General features: G+C 29.0%; 8 protein-coding genes across 8 annotated transcripts; 4 read left to right on the top strand and 4 right to left on the bottom strand.

Moving 5' to 3' along the window:
- Positions 1-597: 597 nt before the first annotated feature.
- On the top strand, positions 598-705 carry Chro.40499 (hypothetical protein). The annotated part of the gene is made up of 1 exon (XM_661836.1): positions 598-705. One exon carries the CDS (start codon positions 598-600, stop codon positions 703-705), a length of 108 nt encoding a protein of 35 aa, XP_666928.1.
- Positions 706-1,625: 920 nt separating this feature from the next.
- Chro.40498 (hypothetical protein) lies at positions 1,626-2,444 on the top strand. The annotated part of the gene is made up of 1 exon (XM_661835.1): positions 1,626-2,444. One exon carries the CDS (start codon positions 1,626-1,628, stop codon positions 2,442-2,444), a length of 819 nt encoding a protein of 272 aa, XP_666927.1.
- A 78-nt stretch (positions 2,445-2,522) lies between these two features.
- Chro.40497 (hypothetical protein) lies at positions 2,523-3,215 on the bottom strand. The annotated part of the gene is made up of 1 exon (XM_661834.1): positions 2,523-3,215. The coding sequence occupies one exon, from the start codon at positions 3,213-3,215 to the stop codon at positions 2,523-2,525; it is 693 nt and encodes a 230-aa protein (XP_666926.1).
- A 685-nt stretch (positions 3,216-3,900) lies between these two features.
- Positions 3,901-5,133, bottom strand: Chro.40496 (hypothetical protein). Its single annotated transcript, XM_661833.1, has 1 exon — positions 3,901-5,133. The coding sequence occupies one exon, from the start codon at positions 5,131-5,133 to the stop codon at positions 3,901-3,903; it is 1,233 nt and encodes a 410-aa protein (XP_666925.1).
- Positions 5,134-6,666: 1,533 nt separating this feature from the next.
- Positions 6,667-8,643, top strand: Chro.40495 (hypothetical protein). The annotated part of the gene is made up of 1 exon (XM_661832.1): positions 6,667-8,643. The coding sequence occupies one exon, from the start codon at positions 6,667-6,669 to the stop codon at positions 8,641-8,643; it is 1,977 nt and encodes a 658-aa protein (XP_666924.1).
- A 928-nt stretch (positions 8,644-9,571) lies between these two features.
- On the top strand, positions 9,572-11,548 carry Chro.40494 (hypothetical protein). Its single annotated transcript, XM_661831.1, has 1 exon — positions 9,572-11,548. One exon carries the CDS (start codon positions 9,572-9,574, stop codon positions 11,546-11,548), a length of 1,977 nt encoding a protein of 658 aa, XP_666923.1.
- A 601-nt stretch (positions 11,549-12,149) lies between these two features.
- Chro.40493 (hypothetical protein) lies at positions 12,150-13,226 on the bottom strand. Its single annotated transcript, XM_661830.1, has 1 exon — positions 12,150-13,226. One exon carries the CDS (start codon positions 13,224-13,226, stop codon positions 12,150-12,152), a length of 1,077 nt encoding a protein of 358 aa, XP_666922.1.
- Positions 13,227-14,703: 1,477 nt separating this feature from the next.
- On the bottom strand, positions 14,704-16,446 carry Chro.40492 (hypothetical protein). The annotated part of the gene is made up of 1 exon (XM_661829.1): positions 14,704-16,446. One exon carries the CDS (start codon positions 16,444-16,446, stop codon positions 14,704-14,706), a length of 1,743 nt encoding a protein of 580 aa, XP_666921.1.
- Positions 16,447-16,682: the final 236 nt, after the last annotated feature.

The following is a 16,682-nucleotide window of genomic DNA, read 5'->3' as shown; positions in this document are numbered from 1 at the left end:
GATTTAAAAAGCAAACTTGATATTACAAATAAGCAGCTAAACGCATTAAAAACAGAAAAAAATGAGCTTTGTAACATTTTAGATGCATTAGAGACACAAAATAGAAGTAGAGATAGTAAATTAGAAGAGTTTTATCTAGAAATTTCAGAAATCAAAGGAGAACAAGAACTGTCACTTGCTAAATTAGAGAGATGTCTTGCTAAATATGGAGATGTTTCTTGTTCTAATCATGAATATGGTAAAAAAAGAAACGATGAGTTAAATCATGATAAAGATGACAACAGATCTCTATTATCAGAACAATGTGAAAATGTTGAAATTAAAGAAATCCCACATCTATTAGTTACTGAAGCAATTCATCATCCAAGCAACTTTATAACAATTAATAATAGCGAATTATGCTTCGAAAACTGTACAGAGGATATCGGAGGATTAATTAGTAGTCACCAAAAAACGAGATCTGGAAATTCCCCTCGTAGTGATATAGTTCAATCCTCAGTTAGCAAAAGTGGGGTTTGGAATAGAATTAGCCAAGTACTTCCTAGAGATTCATATTTTTCACTTTTAAATTTTGTTAGGCAGTATCATCTTGGTCTAATGAATGAAGAAGAATTACAAACTGAAATTCAAAATGCGCTTCTTTCTAATAATGAAGCTGTCAGAAATGCTTTTACTAAGGATATACTCCATTTATCTTCAAAATGAAGGCTGTTCAATGTAATTAATAATGTTAAATGATCTTTGTTTTCCATTTTCTTTTCAGTCTTAGAATAAGATTTATCAGAGAAAGCATGGCTTGAGCTGAAACAAATTATAATTAAGTTGAATATAAGTATTGGCTTCCAAAATTATAAATCTGAATATTGTTATTTCATTTATTTATGAAACAGAACAAGAAGTGACGAAAAGATTAAGTTTGACGATCTATATCAACAAGGATTGACTGAAAATATTGAGTTTGTTTCAATTTCTTTGATTGTTATTCTAAAGTTTGAGCTTAATGTTTATTTTGTTATGTTTTCCTTCTGTTTGATTGTTTTCCTAATTTTTCTTAACTGCAAGAACTAACAAAACTAACACAAGCACAAGAACAATCACATTCAAAATTAATATCGTGATAGTTATCATTGTTTAAAATAAATCTTATATTATGTTTAAGACTTATTTAAAAAAAAAGTTTGATTATAACTTAGCAATTAACATTTAACACTCTAAAAAGTGAAAAATAAGTTAATTGCTTGTATCTCTAAATATATCGAGATAAAATACTTAATTATTGCAAATGTTAAAAATTGAGGTACTTAAGTTATTAATTTAAATATTCAAAATTCTCGATTATCGAATTAGGGTCTGATTTTTTAATCTCTCCATTAAAATGCATGCAATAGAGGGAATGAATAAATTATCTGTTGGCGGGAATATTTAGAATTTAATTAGTCCTTGAAACAAAAGTATAGAGATATAAGTAGTTTTCCTTAGGAATTGCCAGGGCTTAATGAATGGAAAAATATTTTGTCCTATATATAATACTAGATTATTAAATAGAATTAAACCTTTTCAGAACTTAATTTTGTAATTTCATTATACTAATTGTGAATGGCTAATTTGCATTAAATAGTATAGAAATGAGTAATAATTCAAGACTTTCATGTAAAGGGCTTCTTAGAGAATCACTTTCCAGTAAAAAAAATATTCCATCATTAGTAACTATCTGCGTGAACAAACTAAGAACAATCAGAAACTCTATTACATGTTTGGAAGAAAAGAATTTATCAAAGAACTTAATCTTTTTAATATTCAAAGGATCTACTTGTTATGAACTTCTTACAGCAGAAAAGAATAATTTAGGAATACAGAGCATGTTTGGTAACGATGCTGGCCAGACTTGGGATACACTTTGGGAAACTGCAGTTAAAGTAAGATATAGCAATAATGAACAAATTCTTTGTAAGAAGAAAAGTAATGAGAACTATAGAGACTTCTTCATAAGGAATCAAGAAGATGCAGAAAAGAAGTTTAAAACTCATATATTGAAGAGATCAAAATCTATTGGAGTTTCTAAAGTTAAAAGAGCCACTAATACTGAATTGAATAAAGCAAATAGAAGAACTTTATCACTTCATAGCGGTTCATATTCTAGCAAAAACAATACCTCTTCAAAGCGTAGTATTAATATTTTAGAAAGTACTCCGATATTTAATACGCATAATCCACTATTCAAACCAAAGAATGTAAAGATTACTAGTTTTAATAATAGATCAAACAAATCTAATAATCCAATTCTAAGAGAATATTTTGAGCAAAAATCCAAAGATAATAGTATTCATAGACTTTATTCTTCAGCAAATTCTAGAATATCTTCAGTTTCTTCATCGTCTGCCAAAGCTGCTACTTCAAGTGTTAAGTTTAATGGAAAGCCTGAAGTTACATATATATTTGATTAGATTTGATAACATTAGATAACATAATTGAATATAATGCTTTATTACTTTAATTATTTCCTCTTTTTTTTCAATTTATACCTAACATAATATTGAAGATAAGTTTTCTTTCATGGTCTTATTTTCAGATTTTTCTATCTCTTCAAGTATATTAGGGTCAATATTACTTTCAAGCTCTGCAATATAAGAATTGTAAATTAATCTCAATCTTTTAATAACACTAATAAGAGCCATTTGAGATGAAAATATATTACATTCAGTACAAATATCTCTTGAATCAAAGTTCAATATTAATTTTTTAGCATCATTTATATCACCATTTCTTTTTTTAAGTTCTTCTATTCTTTTTAAAACTTCCTTTACTGATTTTTTTGTATTGAATACCATTTCTTTCTCACCCTTGGATTTCATTTCTAATTTAAATTGGCTAGTTTCATTTTTTGTTGATATATTGTATTTTAATAGTTCTGTTCTACATTGATTAAAGCTCTCATCAATTGTGGAAATTTGAGGAATTAAAGTTTCAAGGAAGAAAATATACTCATCCTTTTTGAATTCATCATCCAATAATTTTTTTACAGTCATTTTTGCAAAATAAGACCAACTATTTAAAGCATCCGTACATTCTAAAAGTGGAGATTCTTGGATATTATCAAGCTTAATGTTAGATTTTGTATTCTTTCTGATATATTCTTCGTTAAATTTAAGTGATTCTATTCCATTTAACAAAAGGATTGAGCTTAAAAATGAAATAATTCGAATTGATATTTTCATATTTTGTTTTTAAATATTAATTTGTATAGTATAAAACAAAAGCAAATTTAATTATATTTAGAATTTAAAGATTTTTATTTATGAACTAATACTGGCAAAATCTAGCCTACTAGTGTTTATAACTAAGGTTTTGTTGATCCTTCATATTTTTTTACAGGTTTAATAAATAAATTACTTGAAATTTGAAAATTACAAATAACAAATAAACATTACAAAGTGTGGTGTAAAAAATAATGATTAATTTAACTAAAGTAAATATATAAATAATTATTACTTCGTTTACTAATTCCATTTTTTTTTAGATTAATTTATAATTAAGTATTTCTCCAAATAATGTATTTTCCAGAATTTGAATAAATTTCAGGTTGTTCAAATTGTAGAGCTTTGGGATTAATATTTATAAAATTGGGAGGTATATTAACTCCTCTATAAGTTGTTTCAGTCGAGTATACTGTAAAGTTTAAGAGCGAATAGGGAAAAATAAGCTCAACCAAGTTCGAATAGATTTCCTTCTGAGTAAGTTTTTTAGAATTCTCAGAGAACTTGGCAATTTTAGGGATGAAGTTCAATCAACCAAATAGGATCTATTTCTTTAATTGGACAATTTAGAAATGGTTGTATACCGGCTCCAAAAGGATCAGGAGCAGAATATAAAAATTCGTTATATTTATTAGAATTTATTCTCTCAAGGGACTTTTGTGAATAGCTTTGGAATTCCTGTTTCAGGGCCAATATTTAGCAAATATGAGTTAATTGCTGGAGAATTAAGAGCTTGCCCTTGAAATGATGAAAAGTTGTTCCCAGTCCTATTATATTTATTTTCCTTATATATTATTCTAAGCTTAATACTACCATACATTCTTAATTGGATGAATGAAAATTTCTTATTGAGTCCGTTTTTTCCAAGAACTTCTTTGGGGTTGTTGATGGTCCAAATAATGTGTTTCTTGTCATTTGAGATGATTATTTGGCCCATACTGGACTTAAGGGTATGACTAAATATCATTACGCTTGGTATATTTTGTTTACTAAAGCTGCTGTTGTTTCCACTATTGTTGATACTTTCAAGGGTTCCTGGTAAGAGTGGGATCGAGACTTGACAAACTTGCATTCCTTTTACAATTGCAGGGTCAAAACAAAGACAATATTCCATTTGGAATGAATGAGTTAAAATAGGCCTGAAGTGACCTTGAGACTGGGTAATTTGTTTGATAGGTTCTTTAGATTCTGGAGAAATAGTAAAATAGCCTTTAATTGGGATATCCAATTCATATGGATACCAATAAGTAAAGATTTTTGAAGAATTGCTTTGAGAGCTATTCCAACTCAATTTGAATCTGGATATAGGAGTAGATGATTCATTTGAAGGCATATAAATCTCGGAATTATGCCTAATAGGAGTAAAAGTTTTTTGGTTTGAATCAAATAATTCATCATTTAATTTAGTACATGAAATATTATCTTTAACAGAAATGTAAGGTTGAATATAAATTACTTCTTGATCATTCTCATCATTTGATTCTAAAGTCACTTTTTGCCACGGAAGAATGACATTACAGGATATTGAAACAGAATTTGGGAGCTTTCCAAAAAACTCCAGAGCTCCAGAAGTAAAGCTCGCATATGGATCTCCAATTTTCTTAATAAAGTTAGACATAGAGTCTTCTCCTTCTGTTATTGAATCTCCATTTTCAATTTGAGTAATCATTGGATGTTTCTTTGCAAAGCAGCATATTGTTTCAATAAGAGTGAATTTCATTGAGTAGTTTAAAGAAGATTGATTGTTTGAACTTTTCGCTTTAAAAGAAAGTTTTCCAATTCCAATATTTAACATTTCTCCAAAGATTATTTGATTATTTGGAATATTGTTGGGAATTATTGGAATATATTCATCATTCAGGCTCAAAGTTGCATCCATTTCCTGTATTAATTGTTGCTCTTCCTCATTGGATAGCTTGCTAATAGAATCTAGATAAAAGCTTCCATGTAGTATTGTTTCGTTTTTCTTATTTTCCTGATTCTGTTCATTGTTAATAGATTTTAATTTTTCTTGTATCTTCGAGGACTCTATTGAGTTATCTTTAAGTAGGCTTGCCAAATAGTTTGGTATACCTTTGTTTTCTGAAATTGAAAATTAAATCTTTTACTTCTTTTTTATCCATCATCGGGCATCCAAATGGCATAAATATTCTCCAAACTTCGAGAATATGACTAACTTCTAGCATTTCTCCTTCCTGGTTTATTCCAAGTAATTCAAATAAGTCCTCAAGTAATTGAATTCCTACCCTAAATTCCATCAACTTCAGTGTTAAATTTTCCAAATCATTTATACGATTTCTAGAGCCTTTCTTATAAATTCTTAGTATTTCTGGATCTTCTGAAATACTGGTTTCCAATGAAATTAATATTAAAATAAAATATCCATTACTGTAGGAGTACATAAATGGCCACAAATATTTTCCTTCACTTACATTCATATAGTGAATTAAGTTATTTTCTGAAATATTTATTATAGTTTTCTGATCTACTTGATCTTTTTCATTAATAATTGAAGTTTTCAAATTATCAATTGTAAATACTCCTGATGAACTTTTTTTAAATATACTTGGTAGCTTTGCTGCAGTAAATTCAGCCACATTTTCGCATAGTACTCTAAATTTAAACCATTCTAATATATCCTTATCATTAGGAATGTCCACATATTCTTCTTCTAAAAGTTTTTTGACCCTATTTTCAACAGATTTAAACCTTTTACTCAGAATTAATTCTAGTATACCTTCTTTTATTGCATTACCAAAAAGCCATATTCCTCTAATATAAGTCATTTATTTTGTATTATTTATATCAAATATTACATGAAATAAACTGCATTTCTTCTTTAGTAATCAATCTTAATATTTTTATTTTTTGTAATTATTAAATTCAATTTGAACTATTAAGGCTTAAGCTTCAAAAATTCAGATATCAATAACTTAAAAACTCAACTTCCTAAATCTTCCAAATTGTTATTTATTTTGTAATACAATAATAATTACTATGATTATTTATTTTTATATTTCAATTACTATTAATTAATTATTACGTGTATTTGTGTGGCGGCTGTCAGATAATACTGTGAGTAATAATAAAATGTATGTAAATAAAAACTAATTACTAATATATTATTATTTTTTAAAATAACATTTGGTTGAAAACAAAATTAGTAGAAATTAACTCATATTAATGTAAAGAGACTTACCAGACAACCTTAAAGCTATTTTATGTATTTTTTAGCACTTCATAATATATATATTTATTCACATATAATTAAATATCTCAAATAAATATTTGCTAATAGATTATGGTTGTGATCTTGAAGGTTGAAACAAATTTCTAGTTTATGTTATGGTTAGCAATATAGCAAGTTTGATTGGGTTTGAAATTTCTAATTTACTTTTATCCTACCAAGAAGATGAATAACGACAATATTTTACTAGATAATGAATATATAAATAGGATTTCCAAAAATAGCATTAAAAAAGTACTGAAAAAAGTCAGTGTTAGTCATTCAAATACTCATCCAGGGTTTATTGGTATTCTAAATAATTCTTCTAACTGCAATCCCAGCAATAGTTGCAGTGCTAGTAGTTCCAGTAGCAGCAGTGTTAGTAATTACAATACAATTAAGAATAATACAAAAACCCTTTATGAAGGTGAACTTAGAAGTAGAAATAATGGTAGCAACAGTAATAGCAATATAATGATTGGTGGAAGCATTTATTCAGGTATTCACTCAAATGAATCATCTCAAGGTAGGGAATTTTTTGAATCTACTTACAGAGACAATAGCTTAGGGATAGCTAAGGATAATTCCCATCTTGCAGAGGAGCTGAGAGAGGATTGTAATGAAAAAGAAGATATTAATGTTATTAAAAGACTGATAAAGAAAGAAGGAAACGAGAAAGAAAACTCACAAGAAGTTAAAAAGCTAAGAATTCCAGATTGTTCAATATGTAGAGAATATTTAACTAGAAACCTAACGGTAATAACAGTATGTGGACATGTGTTCCACAAACAATGTATTGATGCTTGGCTATCAAAGTGTGATTCGAACAAGAATTCAAATATAGCTCAAGGTAGATTGAACTATTTATTGAGTGATAACGGAGAGCCAACATGCCCATTATGTAGAGTTCCATGTTCAGTATTTACACTTTGTGATTTAGTAAACATTACAATAGATGAGACTTTGGTTTTAGAAGATTCAGAGGAGAAATTCCAATACTCTCAAAAAGAAGATACAGTTAGTTCTAAAAGTACAGGAGAGTGTATACAGATTACTTGCAGGTTAAAACAAAAAACATTGACAGATGAATCTGAAGCAAAAACAAAAGAAAATGAAGAATTACGTAAGCAGCTTAATGATGAGAAAACGAAGGTATTGGTAAAGATGGACTTGATTGAGAGCTTGGAAAGAAAGAACGAAATTTTACGTGAAGATTTGAACAGGATAACCCATGAGCTTGGAGAAATGAACCAAAAATATTCGGATTTACATCGAAAATATACTTTTCTACAATCAAATAATGCTATTAATAACTTTATGGGAGAAAGGTTTCAAGATGATTTAACAATAAACAGTCAAATAAAGGATGACCAAACCAATATTGAAGTTCTAGAAGATGAAACAAATCAGATATCTAACTTGATAGGATTTAATCCATTTGAAGGAGGTGATAGTTTAGAAAAAAGAGAAGACGCTTTTCAAGCATTAAAAATACTTTCCAATGCATTCATCAAGCTATCAAGTAGGTATGATCAGCTTAAAGAGAAATCTAGCAAATGGAAAGCTAAATGCTATCAACTTAATGATTTAAATACAACTTCGATAAATGAATGTAATTATTTAAAAGAAAAACTTAGAAGCCTGAGCCAAGTATTAAATACTTCAGATACAGGAAAAAAACCTGACTCATCAACGCCAAATTCTTCTAATATTGCAAACCCTACTATCACTCTTAGCGATACAGAAAACAACGAGGAGTCCTTCTCCTATATTTCAAAGCTTATTCAAGACAAAAAAACTGCAAGATCGCTTAATGAAGGTGATACAAAATCTCAAAGTAACCAGGAAAACAGAGCGCACAGCAACTCCTCTATAACCTCGAATTCAAAAACAAATACCAGACGGCCATCTTCTAGGATCCCCCATAGAAACGAATTCGGGAATATGAATATTGAAGGCAAACATGGCCCAAACACAATAAAAGAGAAAGTAAAAGAATCTGAAGAACAAAATTCCAAAATGGAAGAGTCTCCAAATCCAAACTACTCAAATCTAATTAAAAGTAGGAAAAATCAAGTTATGAAAAGAAATATACCAAGAGATTCCCAGTCTATTTCTAGTTTTTTTTATACAAGAAGCCCAAAAATTAAATTAATTGACTAAATTACCGCCAAAACTTGCCCCTCAAACATGTATTTGCGCCCATGTAGATCGTTTATAAGTAAATAAGAAAATTCAAGAAGGTTCGGAGGTATTTCAAAAGCAAAGTGCGAAATTAAATGCATACAAAGCACATATATGTGCTTAAGTTCAAAAGGAAGCGTTTACCTAAAGTTTTGATTGGTTAAATATGAAATGTAAATAAATTATTATAGAGTTACATTAACAAGAGATACTTGGAATTTTCTACTTTTAGGTTAATTTATTCTTTTGATCCATTAGAATTCGTTTTAAAGGCTGAGAAATAGAGTTTGTAGAGGAGAAAATAGGAAAGAAAGAGGGAATCTAGGTAACTTTTTTTTTAACAATTTAAAATGAAGCTTTTTCGTAAAGCATTTGGATTCCTTTCTTTTTTGGATGAATCTAGAAGAAAATTGAATGAAAAGCATAATGTAAATGACATTTTTAATGAAAATTTAATTAATGGAACTGGAATAGATTCAGAAAAGTTTTATGTAATATCTGAATATATTGAGGTCTCTGAAGGTGAGAAAAATGAAAATAATATTCAAAAAAAATCTCAAAGTCTTCAGACTAAAGAAGTTGTACAAACAAATGAAGAAAAAGTAGATAAGGATCATGTTCTTAATTTTAAAACTTTTAAGATTTCAGTTCCTAATCCTGGAAATAATTGTTTTATTCCAAAAAATATTGAAAATTTTAATTTGGATGGTAATTTAATGGCGATAACAAGCTGTAATAGTCCTTAAATACTTAAATCACCATATAATCAATCCAGGAAAGACTTTGAAGTGAATTTAAATTCAACAAACATTACTCCAATTACAACTTCAATAGACTTCCAATCTGATGAACATTCAAAATCCTTGAGTAAATTTGTATTACTGAGGAGATCAATTATGAACTAAAGATGAAGAAATTGATCTTTGGAATTATTTTAGAGGATATACTAAATANTTTTATGAGTAATTTACCATACATGNCATATTCCAAGTTTTTAGAGCTTTCTGAATTCTTATTTGGAATAATTGAAAAAAGAATAGGTATTGGAAACTCTATTATTTTAGAGATGAATCTTGTATTAAATAACAAAACAGGTAATAATGAAACAATTTCAAACAATAGCCAGAACAACAGTACAAATACTCAATCTACATCATCTTTTCATAATACATTAAAGAGTTTAAAGTTTAGTTCAAATAGAAATAATCTAGTAAATAATATTAATGACTCTTCAAAAAACAAATTAATTATAGAGCCAGTTCATTTGAATAGAAATGGAGTCCCGATAAAGTTTTCAAATGGAAGTTCTTCCAACTTAAATAGTTCATCAGGAACAGGAAGCTCAAGAAAATGGAGATATCATTTGAGTAGTAGTTGTAGTAATGGCGGAAATAATATTAGTAATAACTCAAAGTCATCTACATCAGAATTGGCTTCTCAAGTTGGAATTGGATGTAAGAAAGGCAAACTTTTCTTGGAATCATTTTCCCTACTTCCAAAAATATCTGGAGAAAATAAAGAAACTGGTAAAAATCGAGAAAGTGTTTTTTTGGAGAATATGGAAACTTCAAAAACAAATTTAAATTCAAAGCTTATTAGATTAGAAGACTTTCCGTGTATAATATTTTCACAAAACTGTTTCCCAACAAGTAACAATAAATTCTCATCAATTAGTGACCGTAACATTGCATTAGAGTACTTAAAGTTCCCAACAGAAGTCAAATGTTTAGGTTTAGAACAAGATTCCAGGCTTTGTGAATTTATCACTAAATTGGTTACTAATCCACAAATTCACAGATTAAGATTTGCATTATATAAATGCTCAACAAGCTATACAGATTTGGTATTAGCTCTTAAATATAAGAAAAAGCACCTAAATAATAAATGTGAAGAACAGTTTTACCGTAATTTGGACGAAAAATCGATCAAAGCAGAAATTTCAAATTCTGAATGGAACTCACTTGGCGATTCTAACCTGGGGATGTGGTGGACTATGGGTAATGAATCAGAATTTCTAATACTATGTGATAATATCGTAAATACTAATCCAATAAATGTGGTCAGTATTGTAAATGAATGCGATTTACACCTTAAATGGGCTCCATTTGTTACAAGTTCAGAATGTTTGGCATATATTGGATTATATAATCAAATTGTTCGTCATTATTCAAATATGCCTTGGCCTATTGGTCTTTGCCAGTGTTCGTTATATTGTGTAGCTATTGATGTTAGCAGGCAAGAAGAAGAGGACTCTGAGCCCTGCATTATTATTACTGCAGTTTCCCTGCCAGATAAAGCTGATTCAGTTTGTGGAATTAAGGTCAAAGAAGCCCAGTCTAATGCTTCAAAACTTGATATACTCTCTTTATGTTTTGTCATTCAATCTGTGCCAAACTGTCCATCTCAAACAAGAATTTCATTCCTGTCCAAATCAAATATGCCTATTCCAAATTTTGTACCAAAAGCTGTTCCCTCTTTTATTGCAAAACAAATAGGCAAATCATTCTTTAATAATATTATCAGCATTATTGAAAGATTTAACTCTTCTCCTTTTTATCAGCGTATAAAGTCTGACATAGAATTTTATGAGTTCGTAAAGAAAAGACTTAATATTCTGGAAAGTTCCAAATTTGACTTCATTCAAGATCCTAGTCCAATTAGGAAGAAAAATCAGAAGGAAATTAAGCAAAGAGATGAGTTAGATGAATCATATTCAAATAAAGACTTGAAATATTGCTTTCAAAAGAATGGAATTGGAGCTCAACAAACTCAAACTATTAATCGTTATAGCAACTTAAATGATATAAATGAAGATAATTCCTTTAGAAATTTGGGGAATTATTCCGTAGTAAAAACTATGACGAAAATGTTCCCAAGCTTTTAAAAAACAACCAAAAGATAAATAGCTAGTATTAAATTTAATTTATCAATTATTAGCAACTTGTTTCTTAAAAAAAAGCTCCGATTACTACTTTTATTCCCAAAATGTTCTTAAATTCCTAAGTTTATCTATTTCCATATCCCACCATGTTTGCCTATTAAATAATTATTTTCTTTAATTCCAACTTTCGCTATTAAATTGACATGGCGCCAGAACATGCATGTAAGTTATTGATTTGTGCCAAAATGGCTTAAAATGTAATATTAATAAATATCAAAAGTTGAAATACGTCAATACTGCCAAAGAGACCAAAATTCAGATTCGTTGTATTATTAAGTATGTTATTACCAGCATTATTAAAGAGAAAAAGGTTTTTAAAAATATTAACAATTAGTAATTAATAGTTATAAATGCCTAATCAAAGTTCAAAAAACGTTATAAGTATCTAGGCCTATGACGAAGCCTTAAAGCAAAATAATTAAAAATAAAATATGTACTATTTTAATATTGCATCGTTACAGTATTACACTGCGCAAGAAATTATAGTACTTTTGTCAATATCTTAAAGCTGTGAAAAAATGCTGTTTAAAAATTCCAAATTAGACTAATTGGATTTGAAATTGTTAAAAAGAGTTGCAGAGTGTAAGGTTCTGTCAGTTTTTCCTTGTAAAACTTTAATCTTACGAGAATGAGAAACGTCAAAGTATAAAGGATGGTAGGCGATTAGAAACTCTCCATCTACTTGGAAGTAAACCTTTCTACCAGTGGCAAGGGAGTTCTTCTGCTTAAAATGAAGTCTAACAGGCCCTTTGTTTTGAAAAACTCTTCTCCCCATACCCTTAATAGCGATCTCGAGTCCAATTGCCACAGCTGAAGGAAACGATACGCATTCAATAATCTCATCGCCCATTTTCTGTTGTTCGAAAAGCATATTTTCAATGGAATCACGTCTTGATTTAAACTTAATTCCACAATTCCCTTTGCAATACCTCCAAATATCATTCCCAGAAGCAAATGAAGGAATGTTAATGAATATTAAAGAAGCACAAGGCATTAGAGTTGGTGACGGATTTTCTACGGAGTTCTGATAATGTCCGGTAGACTGGCGGTTATGCTCGGAAATCGAATTTTGAGTATCAACAAACTCATAACCACCTTTAGAGCATGTGCATGAATTACTCTTAAATTTAGCATTCTGATCAGTCACAAATAACACTTTTTCTGATGAAACAATTAAATCAGAATCTTCCTTGTTACAAGTTGTATTTACTGTGCATTTATCAATTATATCGTATACAGGAGTTGTATGACGGAATGTATTCTTAACTCCTTCAAGCGCATATCTCATTTTGTTCAGGACTGCGTTCTTGGTTCGATATCTGTCAAATCCTATACCAATTCTTGATTCTACTCCTACACTGAAGTAGTTGGACATTCTAAAAGTCAATTCAGTAGCAATAGTGTTGGATCCTCTATCAATACCTCTAGAGAATTCATGATTACTTTGTCTTGCATTTGCTCTACCCTGCTTATTAACAACTTTTTTCTTTCTAGAATAAGAATCAACTTTATAAAAACAACCATAGCTATCCACTACAGCCTTAACTGACCAAATATCGTGTTCAATTATGTCTGCATTAATCCAATCGCTAATTAGTTGTCTAAATTCTGTGTAATCCATTATCAAATGGATTATCCAAAATTGTCATCCAATTTAGTGCTCTTGAAAAGTCATTCCCCGTTCCGAAAGGTATTACACCTATAACTAATTTGTCGAAATCAACACTGGTTTTTTCTAATTCATCTACACACCACATAACTGTACCATCTCCACCGGCTGCAATAATATACAAAGGAATTGAATTGTCACCCATACTATTTGCGGTCTCCTTCACTTTCAGAAAACCCTCTTTTTTTCCCGTCTCCCCTTGCCGAATATCATATATATGCACACTTGCAGAAACGGGATTGGAAATCCTGAACATATCCATCCCAGATTTTGTGAAGACTGATGCTTTATTACCTCCAGAAGTTGGATTTACAAACAAAAAAATTGTGTATGTGATTGAAGATCCACTTCTAAAGCTGGAACCTGGTGATAAATCGATCGAACCCATCTTTTAACCATTAATTCAAGTTTATAAAAATCAATTGCTTGTGGGTTGTGTTAGAAACACAACATTTGTGTGTTCCTATTGACAGGAAATATATTTATGTGTATATATATATATATATATATATATATATATATATATTATGTTTATATATATTTCTGTAAATTATTTACTGGATTTATTCTTTTAATTTATTACGTAATTGGATCTTACGAAGGGCGCCAACGTTGGCTTTAAATTATTATTAAGACAATTAATTATTAAATAATTGCAATATAATAAAACAAGTGGTTTTTGAGGGGGATCATATAAATCCGTTTTTTTTTTGCATTATAGTATTTAAAATTAATCATTAAGATAGTGAAATAAATTACTGTAGTTAATTTGAAGCATTAATTCTAAATCGCATTAATTCATAAATCTAAATTTTCTTGAAAACTCAATACACTTGACATTTATTATCAATTTGTGGGTAAACTTAATGAATTCACAAAGCTTCTATTGAAAAGTAAATAACAACTAAATATCTCAATATCAATTGTTTAATACAATTTACATTTGTGTGCACTTTAATATTTTGAATTACACGTAATAGAGAAAAATTTTTTTCCTACTATAGTTTTTTTCATATAATAAATGTTATTAAATGTAGGGACCGTGAAAATTAGATTATTTTTAGCCTAAAGGTTAAATTAGAATATTTATAATTGTAGTTTCTAAGAGAAATAATTTAATTGTTCAAATTAGGTTTCTACATAGCTATTCTGAAACAACCCCTTTAATACTATCATGTTAATTTTTATATATTAATTATTTAAAAAACAGTTTAGGAAAGAAACAAATACAATATTTTAAAAAAGAAAAAAAGAGAATAAATCAAACTTTTTATGAACTATAATTAGGCTAAATATTAATTATAAAAATATCAATAAGATGATTAAACCATTAATATTAAAATTTTGTATATGCGATTTTATGTATTAATAATTAATACAAAAAGAGTAATGAAATTAGGCTTGAAGTTAAGTGGCAAAAGAAATTGTTTTAATTAATATATTCATTATTTGGAACTTGATTCAAATTACCAACATTATCTTTATTAAAAGCAGCAGATTCTTGATCAACAGTATTAATAGATATTTGGCATTTTTGCTTCAAAGATGAAAGCTCCTCATCAAGTTGCTTGATAATAGATTTACATTGATGATATCTAAGTGCCATATCATGCAAGCATGTAGACAATAATTTAAGTTCCATTTGAGTTCTTTTCTCAATCTCTTTTTTAGCAGAAAGGTGAAGTTCAGCTTCTTGTTCTCTAATCATGATTTGCTGCTTTAAGGTATTGATTGTAGCAAAATCACTTCCTGAAGCTCCATCAGCATGAGTTGAGTCATCTCCACTGTTTGTTTTCAACCCTTGTGATTCTAATAATTGTATGCGTTTTTGTTCGCTTAAAAGTAGTTGCTTTTGCATATTTAATTGTTCTGTCAAAATTGAAAGTTGAGTAATATAAAAGCTTTCTGTTCCAGGTGTAGGAAATGATTCAACTTCTCCTAAGTTAATGTCAACCTTCCCTGCAATAGACACTCCATTTTCATCTAAAAGCTTAACTAAAACTTTAACTTGGTCTTGCTTAATTTTAAGCTCTTTCTGAAGCTTTTCATGTTGTTGTTTAACTTTAGTTAATTGTTCATTTAATTCATCCTTTTCATTTTCATTTTTCTCAAGTTCTTCTTCTAAATCAGAAATTCGGTCTTTAAGTAACTGTGATGATTTCTTATTTCCTTCAGAATCTCCTCCATCTCCTCCATCACCACCACCATTTTCTTCTAATTCCTCCAATTGCTTGATTAGCTTCTCATTCTGTCTTTTTAAGTCCAAAAGGCTATCTACTTTTTCTTTGAGCTTTTTAATTTGTTGTTCTAATCCTTCAACTTTTCCAGCTTCTGTCTTATATAAATCAATTTCAGACTGAAGGTCCTTAATATCTCCTTTTAATTTAGTCTCTAATTCTTTTTTTTCTTTTATTAGTTGTGTTTTTTCATTTTGCAGATTCCAAACTTCATTTTCAAGCTTTTCAGTCTCTTCAATTGCAGACTTTGGTTTTGCTGAGGCTTTTTTTAATGCATCCTCTGCTGTTTGTCTAGCTTTTTGCTCAGATTTAAGTTGTCTTTCCAAAGTTTCTATTCTTCTTTCCAATTCATCAGCATGAGCCAAACTTATTCCTACTTGTCCTCCTCCCAAAACGGATCGATCACCAGCCTCTTCCTCTGGTTCTTCCTCTTCTTCTTCCTCAGCAAATTCTCCAGTAACTTGAATCATATGTTGTAACTCTATTTGGGCATCTTCACTTAAGATCATCATATTACTAATAACATCCTCATTATACTCACTTTCTACTGCAAATACTATAACAAATCCACATACTCTGCATATTTCACATAAAATATCATCTTGCACTTTACCTTTTTTTTCAATCGCAGAAGCAATCAAATCATAATCTAAAGCGTCAATTTCATCACAAAATCTACCGTCCATATAGTCATTGATACTGTCCATTAAGAAATGTAGCCCTTTCGCAATTTCTTTATTATGTTCTTCTGTTAAAGAATAGTCGGCAAAAAACATTGGAGATAATTCCTGAATAAATAATATTAAATTGCTTGGGATTAATATATCAAAAACATCATCACAAACAACACCATCACTTTCCATTATTTTAAATGTCTTAAACCACTCGAAGCAACATTTCAAAGTCTTTTGTGGATTCTTAATTTTTGTTCCCATTTTATATTCCTGTTTATTTTTGCTTAAAATAATCGGTTTACTTAGTTTACTTTATATTTATGTTAATATTTTATTAATCCTTTCTTTAATTATAAAAAATACAGATATTGCATGATAAAAATAAAGCCAATTCTAAGAATGCACCCAGCTTAGTAAAAATAGTTCAAATTTCTCTCTTTCAAAGTTAAAAATACGCAGAAAAATGCAACTCAATTTTAACCAGCTTCATATATTCT

The sequence above is a fragment of the Cryptosporidium hominis genome (assembly GCF_000006425.1).
Source record: "Cryptosporidium hominis TU502 chromosome 4 CHRO014200, whole genome shotgun sequence".
Classification (NCBI taxonomy): Eukaryota; Apicomplexa; class Conoidasida; order Eucoccidiorida; family Cryptosporidiidae; genus Cryptosporidium; species Cryptosporidium hominis.
This window is presented reverse-complemented; position numbering and strand designations above follow the sequence as displayed.